Below are 17,569 nucleotides of genomic sequence, written 5' to 3'. Positions count from 1 at the left end.
AGAAGATAAATTAACATACATGGGTATATTTTTATATTACATCAAACAACTGCATTATCATTTAGCTCAAAATCAAAATTGAGACGTAAACGGGCATCTTTTGTTTTTTTCTGAGTGAAGGTACATACTCTTATAGATTAGTTCCAGAGTTTGGAAATCATTATTATTACTTTATTCAATCATTTCTTCTCACATTTTTCTCCCTTTGTTAATCTCCTTGAGTGATAAAAGTGCTTATAATGTACAAAAATTAGACACACAAATTATTACTCTCTAGAAAATATTTATTGACAAGTTTTAACTTTCCATTTTCTGAGAAACAAACATAATACACAAAATACAGTAAAATGCACTTTTCCCATTTCAAATAAATATATTTTACTCTTGTAAAGAATTTAATAATCTGTGTAGTTCACCACAGTATTTTAATCAGTGAAATAAAGCAAAGAAATTCTCTAGTTAAGTTGTCACTTATTTTTATGATTCTTTGTCACTTACTTTTATGACAACATTTTGCTGGAGAAAGGAAACACTATTCTCTGTAAAATTATATTCAGACTTGGAGACTGTCGCTTCTATTTGGAAAAACAAAGACAAGCTTCTTTAAAAAGTGTTTAGTGTCAAACAGAGTGTTAGGCAAAAAGATAACATCCAAGTCTTCACTGAGTGAACTATGTGTAAACTTTTCTTCTTAATACTTCCTAGAGACCAGACTATATTCTGAATTATAATGACTCCTTTGTATCACACCAGCAATTTTTCAAAATTAGTGGTTAAGTATTTAAATTAACAGTTATGTAGGTAATATAAACCCAGGACAGAATTTTAAAACTCTATTAACAGGAAAGGTTAAAAATAATGGTGCTATACAGGACAAATTTATCCTTTTCACAACTGTTATTCTTAACATTATAAGAACTGATATCTACTGAATTATACAGACTTAACACAGACTCTTATATACACATAAATCCCTGATCAGTTTAAGACAATGTGTTAGTTTTCTCCTGTAAGTAGTAAGACTGTTTTAGTAACTAGCAAAAATCACATTTAGGTAGTCACCAATCTTCAGAGTTTTCTTATGTAAAATCTATTTACCCTTAAAAGAATATATCACCAAGTAATAATAATCATTAGTACTGTCTAACTTCCTATGTTAGCAGTTAATTGGTACTTTATATACTAGCAAGCTTTTGGAAGTAAATCAAACTTTACTGTAGCTCCAATCCCACCATAGCGTGGCTTGTTTACATGGATGCAGAAACTTTGGTCAAATTGTACCAAAGCATAAACCTCAAAATAATAACTGTGTTCAGTAAAAATCTTAACACAGCCTATAAAGTGAGTATTAATTCTGTTGTCAGCATTATAAAGGGCATCAACTATTGTCCAGGTGGTGACTTATATAAAACTTTCCCCTCTTCATTTTAAAGCGTAGAAAATTATATGCTTAGGCATTCTTTTATGGCAACATTTTTATTTCTACACATTTCTGATACAGTTACGTGTGTGCTAAAAATTCACAAGTCCAATAAAATAAATTTGTAGTGCCCTTCTTTGACATTCTCTATAATTCCTCCATCTCAAAGTGTGTGTTAAAGCTGTTTGCCATAGATGTATGTTCAAAGATCCTCGAAAGACTTGGTTTCAACAGTTCTACTGAGTGACATGACAGGTGCTGAGTTGTGTCATTTTTCAGGGACATCATTTGTTCTGTCCCAGGTTCCCTCCTATCATAATAGAGAGCCCAGAGCAGAGTAATGGTGAGAATCATGGCCAGGATTTGTGTCACTCCAATGGAGATTCCCAGAAACCTTAGCACCTGCAGTTGTTTGGTTCCTCTCAAAAAGGAATACATTTTCTTCCCACAGCCCTGTAAAAGAAATGACATGGTCAATATTACCTTTGGATGTGTTACAGAAGTTCAAAATGGTGAAAACAAACAATTTGCATCAGTCAATGCAACCAAATCACTTGAATAATAAAGTTTAAGGCGGCGACCCTCACCAGGGACAGCTAGGAGAAGCCGAAGGGGAGATGGGAAGCACACTTTTTTAAAAGCTTGCCAGGTGTTTCTGAGGAGTTTACTCCTTTTCTGTCTTCCTCATAACCCAAAATTGAGAACCACTGGTATAAAACACAACATCTAGAGCATAGGTGGGGAAACTGTTTTGGTAAAGGGACAGAGAGTAAATATTTTAGGCTTTGTGGGCCATCTGGTCTCTGTTCGAACTACTCATCTCTGCCATTTTAACACGAAAGCAGCCACAGACATTATGTAAATGAATGGATGTGGTTGGTCTCCAATGAAACTTCATGCACAGAAAAGGCTGTAGGTCAGATTTGGGCACATGCCATGGAGTAATGACTCCTGATGTAGATTGATCCAAAATTTTCAAAATTAATGTTTCATCATTATTATTCATATTCACTGTTAGGTTACAACTCATTTGGTCAGAGACTTTCCCCCAAGGATCAGGAATGTTTCCCCAGTCTGCAGCTGAAACATGCTGGTGGGTGGAAATCAATCTATTCCCTTACACCATACGCTCCACGTGCACACACACCTCTGTTCTCTGCCTGTAGCAGAAATACACTTGGGGGAATTTCTGACAACACCAAGTTCTAGTTCTGGTTACCAGGTAAGAGTTGGAAAGGTATCCTTAGATCCCCCTAAGACTAGAGACATCTGATTTAAAAAGATTAGTGAGATTTTTGTTTTCCGTGTGTTCAGTTTTAAGTACAAAAGACTAAGGAGTGTCCATAGAAGATATAAAAGAGAATTCTGAAACAAGAGGAGAAAAAAAAAGTAAGAGAAAGAAAAGTCATGACCGGAAAATGCAGGGGGTGCAGGTGGACAAACAAAAGGAGGTAGAATTGGATTAATAATTGTCATAAGTCACTTCTCAGGTAACCAAAGCATAGACTACTTTCCATGTCTCTATTGAATACACAGCAAAGAAATGATAATTTAGTCTTATAAAGGGAAGCTGATTCTAAATCAGGGTGAAAATCAAGGAAAGAATTTTACAACAATAACAAATTTCAAGAACTTTGAAGATTCTGTGATTTCATTCTACTTGGAACCTAACAAATTAGCCTGCCACAGTTTAATGGGAGCTGGCAGAAGACAGAGGCAAAGAACTTTATTACTCATAGTAATAGCACTAGCCAGATTATGTGCCAGTTCTTTGAGTCCCAATGGCAGCCTTAGGGAAGTGAGATGACGCCTGCACACAATGCACTGCATTATGGGAGAGGCACTCCAAGCTTAGGAAACGCTAACCTTTCTTCCATTTCTTTCTTTCCATTTCTTCTCTGCCTACAGTTGGTGACTCCTTCTCTGCCCTTAAGGGTTGCCTTTCCCCAACTTCTGTCCTTGGCTGCATACTGTCCTTTGCATTAGAGACATAATCTTTATTATACTGCAGAGCAAATATATTTTTCCTTTTCTCTGGAGGGAGATAGTACCTCTGTCTTCAAGGTTGTTCTCTATGCAAACAGCCTTGAAAAGGTAGTCCAGAACCAACCAGTGCTTCTGTTCATAGGACATGCAGAAATGCAAGAGACCCATAGAAATTATCTCCCAGCAACAAGAACTTGATTCTTCAAAGCTTCTATTCTGAGTTTGGGGTAAAAGTAACTCAGTGCTTACCGTACTCAGGCCACAGTTTGAATTTAAAAAAAAAAAAAAAAAAAGGATAATTATTTAAATAACTTTCCCTTGTTTTCTTCTCTATATTCTACAAAGAACTCAGCTAAATCAAGGACAATAAGACTATTGAACTAGTTGTTAGATTGTACATTATATTGGAGAGGAGGAATTAATAATTCTTAGATTTCCAAAGAGATTGATCAGTAACTGTACCCCAATACGTCATTATGCTCAAGAAATAAAAAATAAAACTAGTCATAGACACATTTCAATAACTACCTTTTTATGGTATACCATGTAATGCAAATTAACAGCAAAAGATTATCAACGTTTCATCAATTTAACCAAAAGTGAAATTAAAATATTCATAATTTAATACTACTTAATATTGGTTTAGGAAGATCATTTCTCTAGCCATCTTACCTATTTAATATACACATAAATAACATGCACACACACACATATACCACACTCTGTGGGAAACCAAAATAGATGTCACAAAGACAATTCACTAAAGTTCAAATACACTCTTATGTTTCTGTGTAATTCTAACAAACATCCTATGTGACACATTATAGAATAGTGGTTAAGATCATGAACTGCAGAGCCAGAATTCAGAATTTCAAATCCCTGCTCTGCGACTTATAAGCTCTGTGACTTTGGGCTAATTAATTAATCTCCCTGTGCTTCAGGCTTATCATCTGAAAACATACATAATAACAGTGACTACCTGTTTGGGATGTTGGGAGATTTAAATAAATAAGCACATTGAAACACTAAAATGGGGGCTAGTACATGGTAAGCGTTCAGTAGGTGTCAGCTCTTATCTGGTGTGTCATCCCACAGATTAGAAAGCTCAAATTAAAATAGATGAAAATCTATGAAAAGGAGGCATTAATGAATATGTATGAGGTACAACACTTTAAAAGTATGAACATGCCAAATCCAGAGCATTATGTCACCACTGAGTACTGATTCAACAGCCCTTGCCCATAAGAGCTGGCTGTCACTGTTTTTCAAGACAGTGAGGTAATTATCCAAAATGATTATTTGCCACTGAGACATTACATCACTAGCCTTCTCATTAAGCAGAGAAGTATTTAGTATAGTTTAGAAAGAGTTACATTAAAATTGTTAAATTTAAAAGGTTTAGCTTCAGACTGCTGGAAAATTAATTTATATGGACACATCATTTAACATTATTATCAAGTAATACAGCACCAGATCTTCAGATCTATCTTTAAAGAAATTGATATCAAATGGCTGTGGACTATGGTTAGCTGATTCCTTACTTACATTCTCAGCACTTCATATAAAGATGGATCTTTAATAAATAAAGAATTAGCATGGATATATGAATATTTTGGTAATAAAATACATTTCAGAATTAAAGGTAAATCATTTCAAGAAATACATATGCTGATGATTCTTGAAATGCTATAAATCAATTGTCATTTGATTTTTACCTTTCCAATAGTTTCTGGCACTTAAATTTTATCTACGTAGGTAGTTCTTCCTATTTGCGTAAGGTCTCCCACTGCTTTTGACTAATTCATTCTAACGTGAAAAACTATATAGGAAAGATAATATTTCATTTTTTAAACCTGTCAATAAAATAAAGCAGAGATTGATAATAAGATATAGTCTATGTGTTTCATAGTTTGGCATTAAGAAAAGTCTGTTTCAATTTTATGTTAAACAATCACATTTATAAAAAGAAGGTAAATTATATCATCTAGGATGGTTCAAAAATGTGATATATTAGTTAACACTGAATGTTCTAGAGTGGGAGGGGACCTTTTAGGTCAATAAGTTCAAATTTTTAACTTTAAAAAATATGGCTAAAAAGTGCTTCTAGAATGACATAAGCAAAACTTGCAGAGAAAGGACCTCTGAATATCTCCCTTCCATATAAGCAATTAAAGCACTAGCAAAAATTGTCAGAATCAACTCTTTTAGAACTCTGGAAATTAACCAAAGTCTTCCAGCAATCTGTGGAGCATTTATTTAAGAAAAGCAACTGAACTGAGTTTCAGTAAAAAAGCTAGCTTTGTGGCATCTTAATTTGCCCTATCCACAACCCACCTCCCCAGCTCTGTAACCTTGAAAATCAACAGCCCAAAATTATGGTGAAAACCAGTGGCCTAGAAGTCACCACAGGCAACAAAATAGGGGTGGAGCTCCTTCAAAGCCCCATTCCCAGAGAACTGTCCTTATTTGTCCTATCTGAGGTTTCCTGGAAGACCTCACTTGCAAGCTTGTCTTTATTTGAACCTGATTTGCAGCTCAACCTGGGTGAAGAGACTTTTCCCCTGGGAATGTTTGTCAAAAGCAATTAGAGGTAACTGCTGAACACTGAGGCTCCCTGAGGCAGTGGATAGCAATTGCACACAATGGGCAAGTCAAAAAAATGAAAAGAAAATGCTGGGGAAGAATCTAGGGGCCTTGACAAAACTCTGACATATTTGTGGGGATCTAGAAAATTACACATGAGTAGGGCTATGCTCTTGCTCAGGACTATGCACATACTAAAGAAAGACCTCGGAAGACCCTAAGATCTCACCTCTGGCTAAACTTGAGGCTCTGTGCACACTTGGCAAAGGCTGGGAGACTTACTGGTTCCAAGCATCTAAGGAAACCTCTGTTCATTCATTAACTGATCACTAAGCTAACCGAGCAGACTTCAGCGGCCCCACAGGACAAAGAATACAGACTTTACAGAAATAGTTAAGGAAAGTCATTAATAAACAAACAACAATAACAATAAACAACAAACTTTGGGAAGGAGAGAGAACCTGATTTCCAGAGTTGCCACATTATATTATTTTAAATGTCGTTTTCAACAACAATAACAACAAAAATATTAAGACATGCAAAGAAAGTATGGCTCAGATACACACAAAAAGAGCCATCAAAGAAAATGCTTCTAATGAGAGGAACGCTCTGCCTCACTAGAAAGCCCTGTCCATATCTGTGCAATGGTGACAATGTACTTTTCAAGATTTAACAATTTAGTTTATTTTTCTTTATTTTTCTTTTCTTTTTCCTCTCTCTCCTACCTGATTCAATAACTTTGTTTTCTTGCATGCATACCTCGCTAATCTGATTAATTGTTAGAATGCTGAGTTAAAAGATACTGATTCTGACATCTGTACGCTGGCAACCAGGATGCAATTCTGGACTGCCGTTTTTTGTCAGTTGACTTATAAATCACCTCTACGGCTGGGTTGAAGATAACCATCCTGGACCAAACTGGACTTCAGGAGATGTACTCCTGGACGTCAGCATTAAGAAATCACAGGACTAACACCCCCCTTCCTGTGTTCCGTTCCTTGTGTACCTATAAAACCCCTTGACCAGTCTAGAAATGGGGAAGGTGGCCTCTGTGATGACAGTCCACCATCTTCCTGGAATGCCAGCATTTTGAATAAACCTACTTTTCTTTCCACCAACCCTTGTCTCTCCATCATTGACTCACGAGCAGCAAGCAGCCAAACCTGAAATTGGTAACATTTGAACAACATGAGTTCTTAACAAACATTTTCTTGTCGGAAACTGTCTTCTTAATAAGATGCACTGGTTCTAGTTCTGCTCTCAGACGACACCTTTTCCAAAAGGTAGAAGGCCATATCTGAAGCATCATTTTCCCTTTAATTGTTCTCTAGTCTAAATATTCTTAGTTCCTCCAAGTTTTCCAAATATACACACTTTGTCATCCTGATGATCTCTTTTTGGGTTGTGCTGATTTTGTCAATGTTGCTTTGAAAATAATACTAATTTTTAACTTAAAAAAATAGAAAATGCAATAAAATATTAAGACAACTAAGTGAATGGGTTTGGATCCTATGAAAATAACTTTTCAGGTACCTCAGAAGAGTGGACTTGGGAATGTAACATATGGCACGTAGTTGGGACCTGGCCTCCTTCCAGCTCACTGGGCCTTGAAGATTAGCTCCCTGTCCAGGTGGGCAAGTGTTGTTTATTCAAAGCAAAAGTTCTAGTTGGATTCCTCAATTTTTATAACAATACACCAGTCTTATCACTTCCTCATTTAGTTTACAAAACACATAGATAATCCCTCAAACAAGACAAATTTTAGTACCTAACTTTGTCATCAGAATACACTAAATTATAATTTATGCTTCTCTATCAAGAACCCCTCAGAAAAAGGTATTATCTACAGATTATTTTTAAAAAATGAAATCAATTGACATCTCTAGATACTTCAAATTATGTCCAAGTATCAAACCAGTCCGCCAAAATGTGCTACATTGGATTATATTAGCCTATGCCTTTGCATATTATTTTCCACTAAGGTGTAATTTAGTGACATGTATTAAAGAATGTCACAAGAAATTGCTCAATAATATTTGTGAAAAATAATATTGAAGATATTTTCTTAGGTAACTTAGAGTAGTAGATAAAAAAAATCCCACTTGAAAAAAAATACTTTAGAATTTTGCGGGCTTTGAAAAAGTAGAATATTCGATTCTAACATTAAATCACTCAAATGGTTACATCTCTTTTTTACCTGGGCTTTCAGAAAGCTCAGAGTCAAACATGAAACTCCAGAATCCCATCTGTCTTCATATTAAGCATGTCTAATTACTTTGTTCTAAACCATGACTTTCCAACGCCATTTATATTTTATTAACTCATTGTATCTTTCTTGTGCACTGCATTAAATCCCTTATTTAATTAAAGAAAAGATAGAGGGTGGAAATACATAAATAAAAGTGCAAATCTTTCTATACTACACACAATTTAATATTTCTTTGAAGACTCAGAAGGCACTATAGAAACTTGTAGCATATTGCTGAGAATTAGTGATTCATTTACACAATTACTTAATGTTAAGGATTAACTTTCCAAAAAAAATTCCTTGTCTTGAACAGACAGTATTTTCCCAGATTTCTTTGTATAAAATAATTGTCCTCCTCAGCCATTCTCCAAATTCTTCATAGAAACAGGATTTATGGTCCACTCTGCATCATGCTCATTGAAGTAATTCAGTCTGAACACAAGTTGTGAGTTTATTTTAAGCCAATCAAATGATCATGCATGAGGTTTACACTTTTCAGTGCAAACTTGGATACTTTTGTTAAAAACAAGACACTATGTCTAGAAAAAAATATATATATAGATGTGTCTGTATATAATCTATTGTACTATTCATAGATATTTAGTTGCATAAATAAACAGTTCTGTTAAGTGAGTCAAAAGGGGAAATAGAAATGTTAGAGTTCAAAACTGCATTCCATTTAAGACAGGGTGTTTTATTCAGAATAGGAAAGAACTGAATTGCACTTACTGCTTTTCTCAAAATAAAATACTTTGAGTTGATTTACCTTAATATGTTTTCTTCCTAAATAAAGCAATGTGAGCTCTACCTTAGTAATTCAGGTAATTCAAAGCTATGAGTAAGACATATCAGCTAACCTACTTTACTTGCTGCAATACTAAAATTCTGGTCAATTATTCACTGTAAATAATAACATTACCTTTTCATTAGAGAAAAATTACTAATCCGTACAATTCCTGGAATCTATCTGAAGGCATGTCAAGATGCCTCATTTCACTTGAGGAAATTACACACTTGACATTACTCTCTGATCAATCTCCAAAATGAGTGTCTAAAATTGGAAGAGCACCCATGACGTTTCGATCCTTAGTATTCTCAGGCCACATCAAAGAATTAGGCAGACCTCATGTGCTATGAAGTAAAGTCTAAATAAAATCTAGGTGCCATACATGCCAGTATGATATTTTCATAATTGATTTTTGGCAATAAACATGACTGTCAAGTTGGAAGTGCGTATGTTAATGATCAGGTAAAATGTAGAATCTTCCATCTTATTTCTTCTAAAATTAAAACAATTGACTTGGCAGTTCATGAGCTTTACACAAATCAGACCATAAATTCTCCACTGACAATCATAAGCTCTTCAGGGAAATAAATGCCTCCTTAAAAAAAAAAAAAATTAAACAGCAAGTAATAAAATTCACTGCAGGACATTATGTTCTCTTACGAGTAAGGTTAACCAAACCCGTGCACAGGAAAACCGGTAGAAAAAGTCTTCCTATGTCTTAATAATGACAGGCCCTCATATCTTACTTCATCCTCACAATTTACCCCCATTAGATAGGCAGAATCATGAAATTTAAAGCCCGCATTTACTGAACATTTTTCAGTTCTACCAAAAACAAAACAAAACAAAACAAAACAAAACGTTTATAAGGAGACTAGAATCAGAAACCCAGAAGGTGTTTTTGTCCCCGAGGGCAGTTCCAGCGAGCAGCAGGCATTCCTTGCTTGACTGAGCAGAACTTTTACAAACTACTCATTCAGATAATGTCTCTCATTGGGCCTTTTTGTCCGCCTAAATGTATGTCTATAAGAAGCGGGAAGGTGTGAAAACCAGCCAAGTGGGAAACCATATGAAGTCCCCAAAACCTTGACCTGCAAATCTACCTTCAGAGAGCACAAACATATGTAATCAGAAAACGCATCCTTTCTCATCATTACAAGCAAAACTAGAGGCGATTTGGCCAGCGAAAACTAATCATAGATCACTAATTTTTTATTTACTTTAATAAATATATTAATAAATTACTGTTATTGTTGTTAGCCACCATCATACATTGAAGACCGGTGTTCATTATATGCAAGTGGTTTGCTAAGGGTTTCTCATTAAGTAGCTCTATTTATCTTTGGAAGACTATCATGAGGTAGGGACCATTATTATCTCACTTCATAGATAAGGAAATTGGGGTTTAGAAGTGAAAAAAGTCTACAAACGCTCAGCTTGCCCCTCATCATGTATTCCACATCTCAAAATGTTAGTGTTCGAAAGCATGGACTTTGGAATCAAACAGATCTGAGCTCAGTCACTGAATGGCTCTATGATACTGGGTTAGTTCACTAGCCTCTCGGGGCCTCGCTTTTCTCATCTGTAAAATGGAAATAATAATACTGTACCTTCAGAGAATTGTTTTAGGGCTTAAATGAGGTAATGCATGTGAAATATTTGCTCACAGATCTATATAAATATGTATCCCACTTTAAAAATTCAATGTGTACTTTTCAATCTCTGATTTACTTTAACTCTCAGCTATTTCTAGTAATATATACTGCAAACAGGGACTGTTCTAAGGATTTTGTTTTTATTTTTTATTTTTTTAGCTTTTTTAAAATTTTTAATTAAATTTTTTGGAGTGACAATGGTTAGTAAAATCACACAGGTTTCAGGTGTACAGTTCTGTATACATCATGTATATATCACATGTGTGTTCACCACCCAGAGTCAGATCTCCTTCCATCACCATATATTTGACTCCCTTTACCCTAAGGATTTTAAACGTGTTAATTCACTTAACTCTCTGAACAACCTATAAAATGGGTACTGTAGTAATCCTCATTTTACAGGTTCGACCTCACCAAAAAAGGTGAGTAAAACGAAGCACAGAGAGGTTGCAAATATGCCCAAGGTCACACAGCTAGTAAGGAGCAGATCAAAGTTTGAACCCAAAGAGTCTGGCCCATTCTTAACCACTGAACACTGCTTTCTCACTTAGGAGAACTCATTGCTAAACCCCCCTGCTTCTTTGACTTCTAGGACATTGCTTTCCATTTCTTCTCTGCCTACAGTTGGTGACTCCTCTGCCCTTAAGGGTTGCCTTTCCCCAACTTCTGTCCTTGGCTGCTTACATCACTTCATCTCTCTGTGTGGCCTTCTTTCCTCCCATGTATTCATTGCCTCATATACACTGATAACCTCTGTAAACTGTTAGTCCCCCAACTCACCCCAGTCTGTGCTCCATTTCTTTATATTAATTCATGTAGTGTTCAGTGTTCTAGCCAGAGACTACATTTCCGAGCCTCTCGTGCAGCTAAGCATGCCACATGAGCCCTCTCCAAAGGAATGTGACAAAGGGGATGAGTGTAGAGCTTAATGAATTGGATGTGCCCCTTCCCACTTCCTCCTTCTCTCCACTGACTGGAACTGGAGAAAAACAGGAGCAACTTTGGAAGACAAGTATTTAAAACGTGAAGCTGTTTCATCATCCTGGGCCCTAGATGAACTTGAGCAGCCGGGCAGCCTGGCAATCTGGACCAGCTGACTGGTTTATGAGAGAGAAACACACTTTCCTTATTGAAGCTTTGCATTTTGAGGTGGCTCTTTCCTTAATTAATACACACAAGATCCATGTCTCTGGCTGAGTTCTGTCTCCTGAGCTGCATATTTCCTACTGGGTTTCTGCACATGGACTACCTGACAGGACCCTTAAACTCACCATTTTCAAAGTGGAACAATCAAAGCCAATCTCACCCGCAATAAATGCCTTCTTCATCTATCCAGGGTCCAAGTCAAGTGTCCTGGCAGCTGCCCAGTCACTCACTTCCCCACAGTCAATTCATCACCTAATCCTGTCCATTCTCCCTCTCTAATATCACTCATTCTCATCCCCTCCTCTCCATCCTGAATGGCACAACCTGAACTCCAACCCTCACAATCACTCACATGAATTACCTACAACCGTCTCCTACAGATGTCCCTGGCTCAAGATCCATTTTTCCAACTCATTTTCTACATGCTGATATAACGATTGTTGAGCATATCTCTAAAATTGTTACTGTGGGAGGTACTTTTTTTCAGGTCAAAATACTATAATAGCTTTCATATCAGTAAATTCTAAAGGCAAAATTTGCAAGTCTCTATTAATAAAGCACAACGGAAAGTTGTTCGAATAGTGAATAGGTAACAGGAAACTCACAATTGAACTCTGTGGAGAACAGGAGTGAAAGAAAAGAATGCATTTGTATACCTGCAGCAAAACTGGCAGGAGACATCAAGGCCTGATTAGATCAAGTGAAGCCTGAGGATAAAAGGATTCCCCTCACCCCCCACCAAGCCCAAACTGCCCCTTCGGGCTTTCAATGATAAAACAGATATCACCCCAAGCCAGAGTCCACCTGAGCCCAGCCAGCAATTGCTGGGGAGATAATGAAGTCAGCAGAGAGGTGGAATGGAGTGTCTTTGACTGCATATAAAAGAACCCTGAGAATGGAACTTCTTGGGGAGATTCCATCTAAAAAGACACTGAGCCTGAAAGCTGCCTACTGTTTACTCTCTGGGCAGGAGGCTCTGTGCTTTTCGCTGAGAATGGAGCTTCATTATTACTAAATCAGAATCCCACAGCTACTCTGTCCTAAGCCTTCCTTCCATAATAATGCCTCAATTTTTGTAAACACCTTTGCCTTTTTTATTTGGCAACTACTCACAGACTTCTGTACAAAACGCACGCATTACCAGGTCCTACGGGGCTCTTCATAACCCAACACCTGCTGGTTCCACCTGGCTCTCCCGCTGTGCTATCTTGCTTTCAGCTCTACCTTTGCACCAGGACTCTTTGCTTGGAATGCCCTTTTTCAGCACCTGGCTAACACCTGCTTCTCTTTCAAGACTGGAAGCCAGTGAATCCCTACACCCTTTCTGGGATCCCTTTGCCTATCTCAAACATAAACTCAATGGCCAGTAGGACTGCCTCCCCTATGTCAGGTTCCTCCTCCTGCCCCAATTTAAGATCATCAAATTCCTATCTCTTATTCTAGCCACAGATATGAGGATCATTTCTTTGCAGATTTGACTACCTTTAGCTTAATGCAATTAGCCAGTGCCTGGCCAGGGGCCTAAGTGGGTACCTCTCACTTCCTGATTTGGACTTCTAACACTTGTCCCTAATTTTGTTTGTTTCCAGTGTGGCAATTTACTTGGTTCTAAGAAGAATCCCACCAGTCACATGAGAGCAGGGTTAGAAACATAATCATCTCATAACTATATAGAGCTTGCCAGAAGGTCGCAACCTTGTTCTCCACCATGTACTTTTGCATCCACAACACTATCAAATCTCTAGCTCTGGCTCAGAAATGCTGAGGAAATATTTATGCATTTAGGTTGTTGTGTGTGAAAATTATAAAATAAAAGTTATTTCTATTAGTCAAAACAGACATACAGTTTTGACTCACCTTTCCAACTGGTCAGAAAAGTTAGCAGGAGAAGAGTGTTAACAAAAAGTATTGAGGGCTAAGAGACTGCTCAGAAAAAAAAAAAAGAAAGAAAAAAAAAACATGTACGTGGACAATAAAACAAAAACCATTTGCCAAGGACAGGAGGGTACAAAGGGGATGGGTTGGGACAGGACCTCCAATCTGGGTGTGGACTGAGTGTAAATTCCTGACTCGCAGCTCACAGAACATGTAACATGTAACTGAGAGACTAAAACCCTCCAACAACCCATCCTACATGATTCACCATGAGCTGACCCCACTTTTAACCTGAAGGAGCACCCCTACATGCCCATTTACCGCCTGTGAGCACTGGAGACCTATACCTGTTCGTCATCGTCTGGGTTCTTTGTCCTGTAAGCCAGAGAGAAAGATCACATCCCTTCACATCCACACTCCCTGTCTTTCTCTATCTCTCTACTAGTAGATGTTTCCTGTTACTCAGAGAAGAAATAAACAGCCTTCTAAGAAATTGTTTGGGACAAAATTATTTGTAATAAAAAAATTATTAAGAGTATTTGAGATTCAAACCCAACACCTCATGGAACATAGAAAGACTACGGGTCGAAAGGAAACGTGTCCCAGAGGCAGAGCTGTGTGGAAACCTCTCTTTCTAGTCCTTATATAAACTTCTGTAAATACTATTTTTCTGAAGACGCAGTCAATATCTTCTAACAGTGGTCTTTCTCCTTACTACAAAACCAATAAATTTGTCTTTGGGGCTACACTTACTTGCCTCTTTGTCCCTATTTATTTTACATTTTGAGTTGGTCCGATTGAAGTGGGGCCTGTTGTGAGCCTCTTGACTTTCACTCGTTTTTCTTGAGGTGGCATACGGAGGACGGGAATGCCATTTTTCGTCCCTTGGAAGAAGTGTATGCTTTGTTTACTATCTGATCTGGCAGACACTACCACTATTCCCTACAAGTGTGGTTCTTCACACTTCTAGATGTGAGCCACTAAGGCAAGCTAACGAAAGCTATGGATCCTCATTACTGAAAACATGCACAGGCAACATCAAAAACAATGTCAGCAATGTCACGTCCCCAAGCGTGAAGCCCGTCTGGAACCGCAGAACCGGCTCACAATGATCCTATCCTGTTTAAGGAGGTACTGAGTTGCTTTTCAGGGACAGCAGCCCAAGACCTTACGCCATGTACCTGGAGCATGAGCAGAGGAGAGATATTTAACCTCCAGCTGCACCCAGAACCAAAGTCTCTCTCTCTCTCTCTCTCTCTCTCTCTCTCTCTCTCTCTCTCTCTCTCTCTCACACACACACACACACACACACACACACACACACACGGAACCAAAGGACTGGAACATAACTGGCACTTAACCGACACTCTTTCAGACTCTGAGGGTCCATTGTCCAGGAAGATCCGGTGTCAACTTCCCTTGACCATAAATGGCCAAGTTCCAAGGTCCTCCAATTAAAACTTGCCCCACCAGCATTCCACATACCTTTTCCCCCTATACCCTTAAAAACTCTTAATCTTGCCCAGCAAGCACGAAGGATCTGAGACACCACCAGGCCTCCCACCTTCTCAGTGGCGCTTTCTTGATAAACAAACCTTTCCTGACTCCAAACCCTGACGTTTTGAGTTTTGGCCTTCTAAAGCATCAGACACACAGACTTTGGATCAGTAACACAACCAAGCAGTGCACAGGTCCTGGGCAGGAGGCTGGGAGGGCCTGCTCTACAAAGACTTTTTGTCTACCAGCCTTTGTGATTCTTCTTTCTTTCTGTGTTTCTTCTCCACCTCAAGTCTGGACGTAGAACTCCATTAACTGATATGGTGGAAAACTCAGCAGATGAGACAAGGAAGAGATGCATGTGAGGCCTGCGTGTTACCAACCAAAACCCTGAGTGTGATGCTTTGCTGAGGCCAAGTCTCAGCAAAGTACTGGGACAATGTGGCTGCACAAACAACCCCAAAGAACAGGGTAGTGAGCAGTCAGGTACCACTGGCCCAGGCCACCGCTGGGTGAGCTTAGGCTCGCAGTATCCCGAGGCTAAAAAAATACTCTTCAACAGATCCTCACATGGCTCAGTCCTTCTCATTAATTGTTCTCAGTTCAAATGTCACCTCCTAAGAGAGCTCATTCCTATTCATCCTATCCTAAATAGCTCCCTAACCTATAAAGCCATTCTCCCGCACATGGCCCTGCTCAGAGTCTTCAAAGTGTACATGACCCTGAAATTATTTTTAGTGCTGTTTTTCTCTTGTTAAATGTCTCTGTCCCTAACAAGAATGTAAGTTACACAAGAAGAGAGATTTTTGTCTGCAGCATTTACGACAGCACCTGGAACCCAGTAGTTACTCATAAAACATTTTGAATGAAAAAATGCGATGGAACCGAATTGATGGTCAGAGATATTTTCATCTGTGATTTTTAAATGTATACTTTCATACAAGTATGCAGCTCATTACGGATATTGGAAGAATTGTATGCCAGACCCACCAATATTTCTAACGGGAACATTTCAAAAATGTGCAATTGTTGCTATATTTCTGTTCTGTCATTTTTCACTGGTTTCAAATGTGTCATGAAATATTACTGGGTCAGGGACCAAGCAGGCCACCGGATGGTTGAGAATGATTTATTTCCTTGATTTCAGATTACTGAAGAAAGATTGCAGGAAGAAAGCCAGTTCTTATCTCTGAGCTTACAGAATACGAAAGATAAAAGGGACCTTACAGTTCATCTAGTCCAGATTCACTCTTAATTTAAAAACCCATTCCACCCACCAATGACATGGTTATCTGACCTTGACTTCAATATTTTTAGAAGCGAGACACTCAGTGTTTCACAAGAGAACCCGTATCACAATTGGACAGATTTTGATGAGCAAGGTCTTCCTTCTGTTGATTCAAAATTTCCTTCCTGTGACTTCTGGCCTTTGGAACCACAGTGGGTAAGCCTCGTTCCTGTTCTGAAGGATGAACTTTGAAATAGTTGAAGACATCTGAAATATCTCCCATTAGGACTCACTACTTCAGAGTAAACGTCCCAGACACCTCCAGCTGTCCCTCACTGTTCCTTCTTCTAGCGCCCTCATCTTCTAGGAGGGTGGCCTCTGGGCACACTGCAATTAGGAAACACGTTCTCCAGTGCAAAGTGGAATGAAGTCTTATTTTCAATGATGGACTTAATTGTACTTTTGCCATAAAACTACTAAGTGATCCACTTTTGTAAGTTAGCTATGCATATCAGTATGCTCTGTAACATTACCAATATCAGCATCCGTTATGAATTACAAATGCAAAAGCAGATTACTCTGATATAATGAACCTCCATCTCTGCTGGAATTCTGTCTACAGAAACATTTCATCACTGACAATGCCAGCTTGCTGTTGAAAGTTGTTTGATGAAAATATGAGTAAAAACTTTTAAAATAATCTGGGCCATCAATTTGCACACGCACAACAGTGTGGTTTATTCCAATCTTAGAATTCATGGAACAAGCAATTATTGATACCCTGAGAGTAAAGCATCCCATTATAAATATTAGTAGTAGAAATAATCTAAGACAAACAAGTAAAAATGAATTGCGTTCTACAACAAGAAAATTTTATTAAATGTTTAACTGAATGCTGTTCAACATAATAAAGTAAAACTATATTGAAGTGAACTTTATATGAGGTGAAGACTTTGTGAGAAGATCTGGTAAACTCATGTTTTACCATTCTCATGATCAATATTGGTTACAATCGTATTATCAGTATTAATCACTAAAGAAGGTAGACATTATTATATATTTTGTTGTAGCCCAATAACTTTCCCTATTGACTTGCCACTCCTAAAAACTAACAAATGGATTAATTGCACACTAGGAAAGTTGA

At 37.8% G+C, this 17,569-nt stretch overlaps 1 protein-coding gene across 8 annotated transcripts in view; it reads right to left on the bottom strand.

Annotated features, from left to right (window-relative positions):
• Positions 1-266: 266 nt before the first annotated feature.
• Positions 267-17,569, bottom strand: part of TSPAN12 (tetraspanin 12) — a 93,439-nt gene continuing 76,136 nt past the window's right edge. For 7 of the 8 annotated variants that reach the window (XM_074315668.2, XM_074315667.2, XM_019750029.3 and 4 more), the window contains one exon: positions 267-1,873. In XM_074315668.2, coding sequence (XP_074171769.1) covers positions 1,568-1,873 — 306 coding nt within the window. In that variant the 3' untranslated portion in view covers positions 267-1,567. The other variant, XM_074315674.2, reaches the window with a different exon arrangement.

This window comes from Rhinolophus sinicus, chromosome 8 (genome assembly GCF_057876585.1).
Source record: "Rhinolophus sinicus isolate RSI-liver-muscle chromosome 8, RSI-T2T, whole genome shotgun sequence".
Taxonomy (NCBI): Eukaryota; Metazoa; Chordata; class Mammalia; order Chiroptera; family Rhinolophidae; genus Rhinolophus; species Rhinolophus sinicus.
The sequence above is the reverse complement of the archived record's forward strand: the minus strand, read 5'-3'. Positions and strand labels throughout refer to the sequence as shown.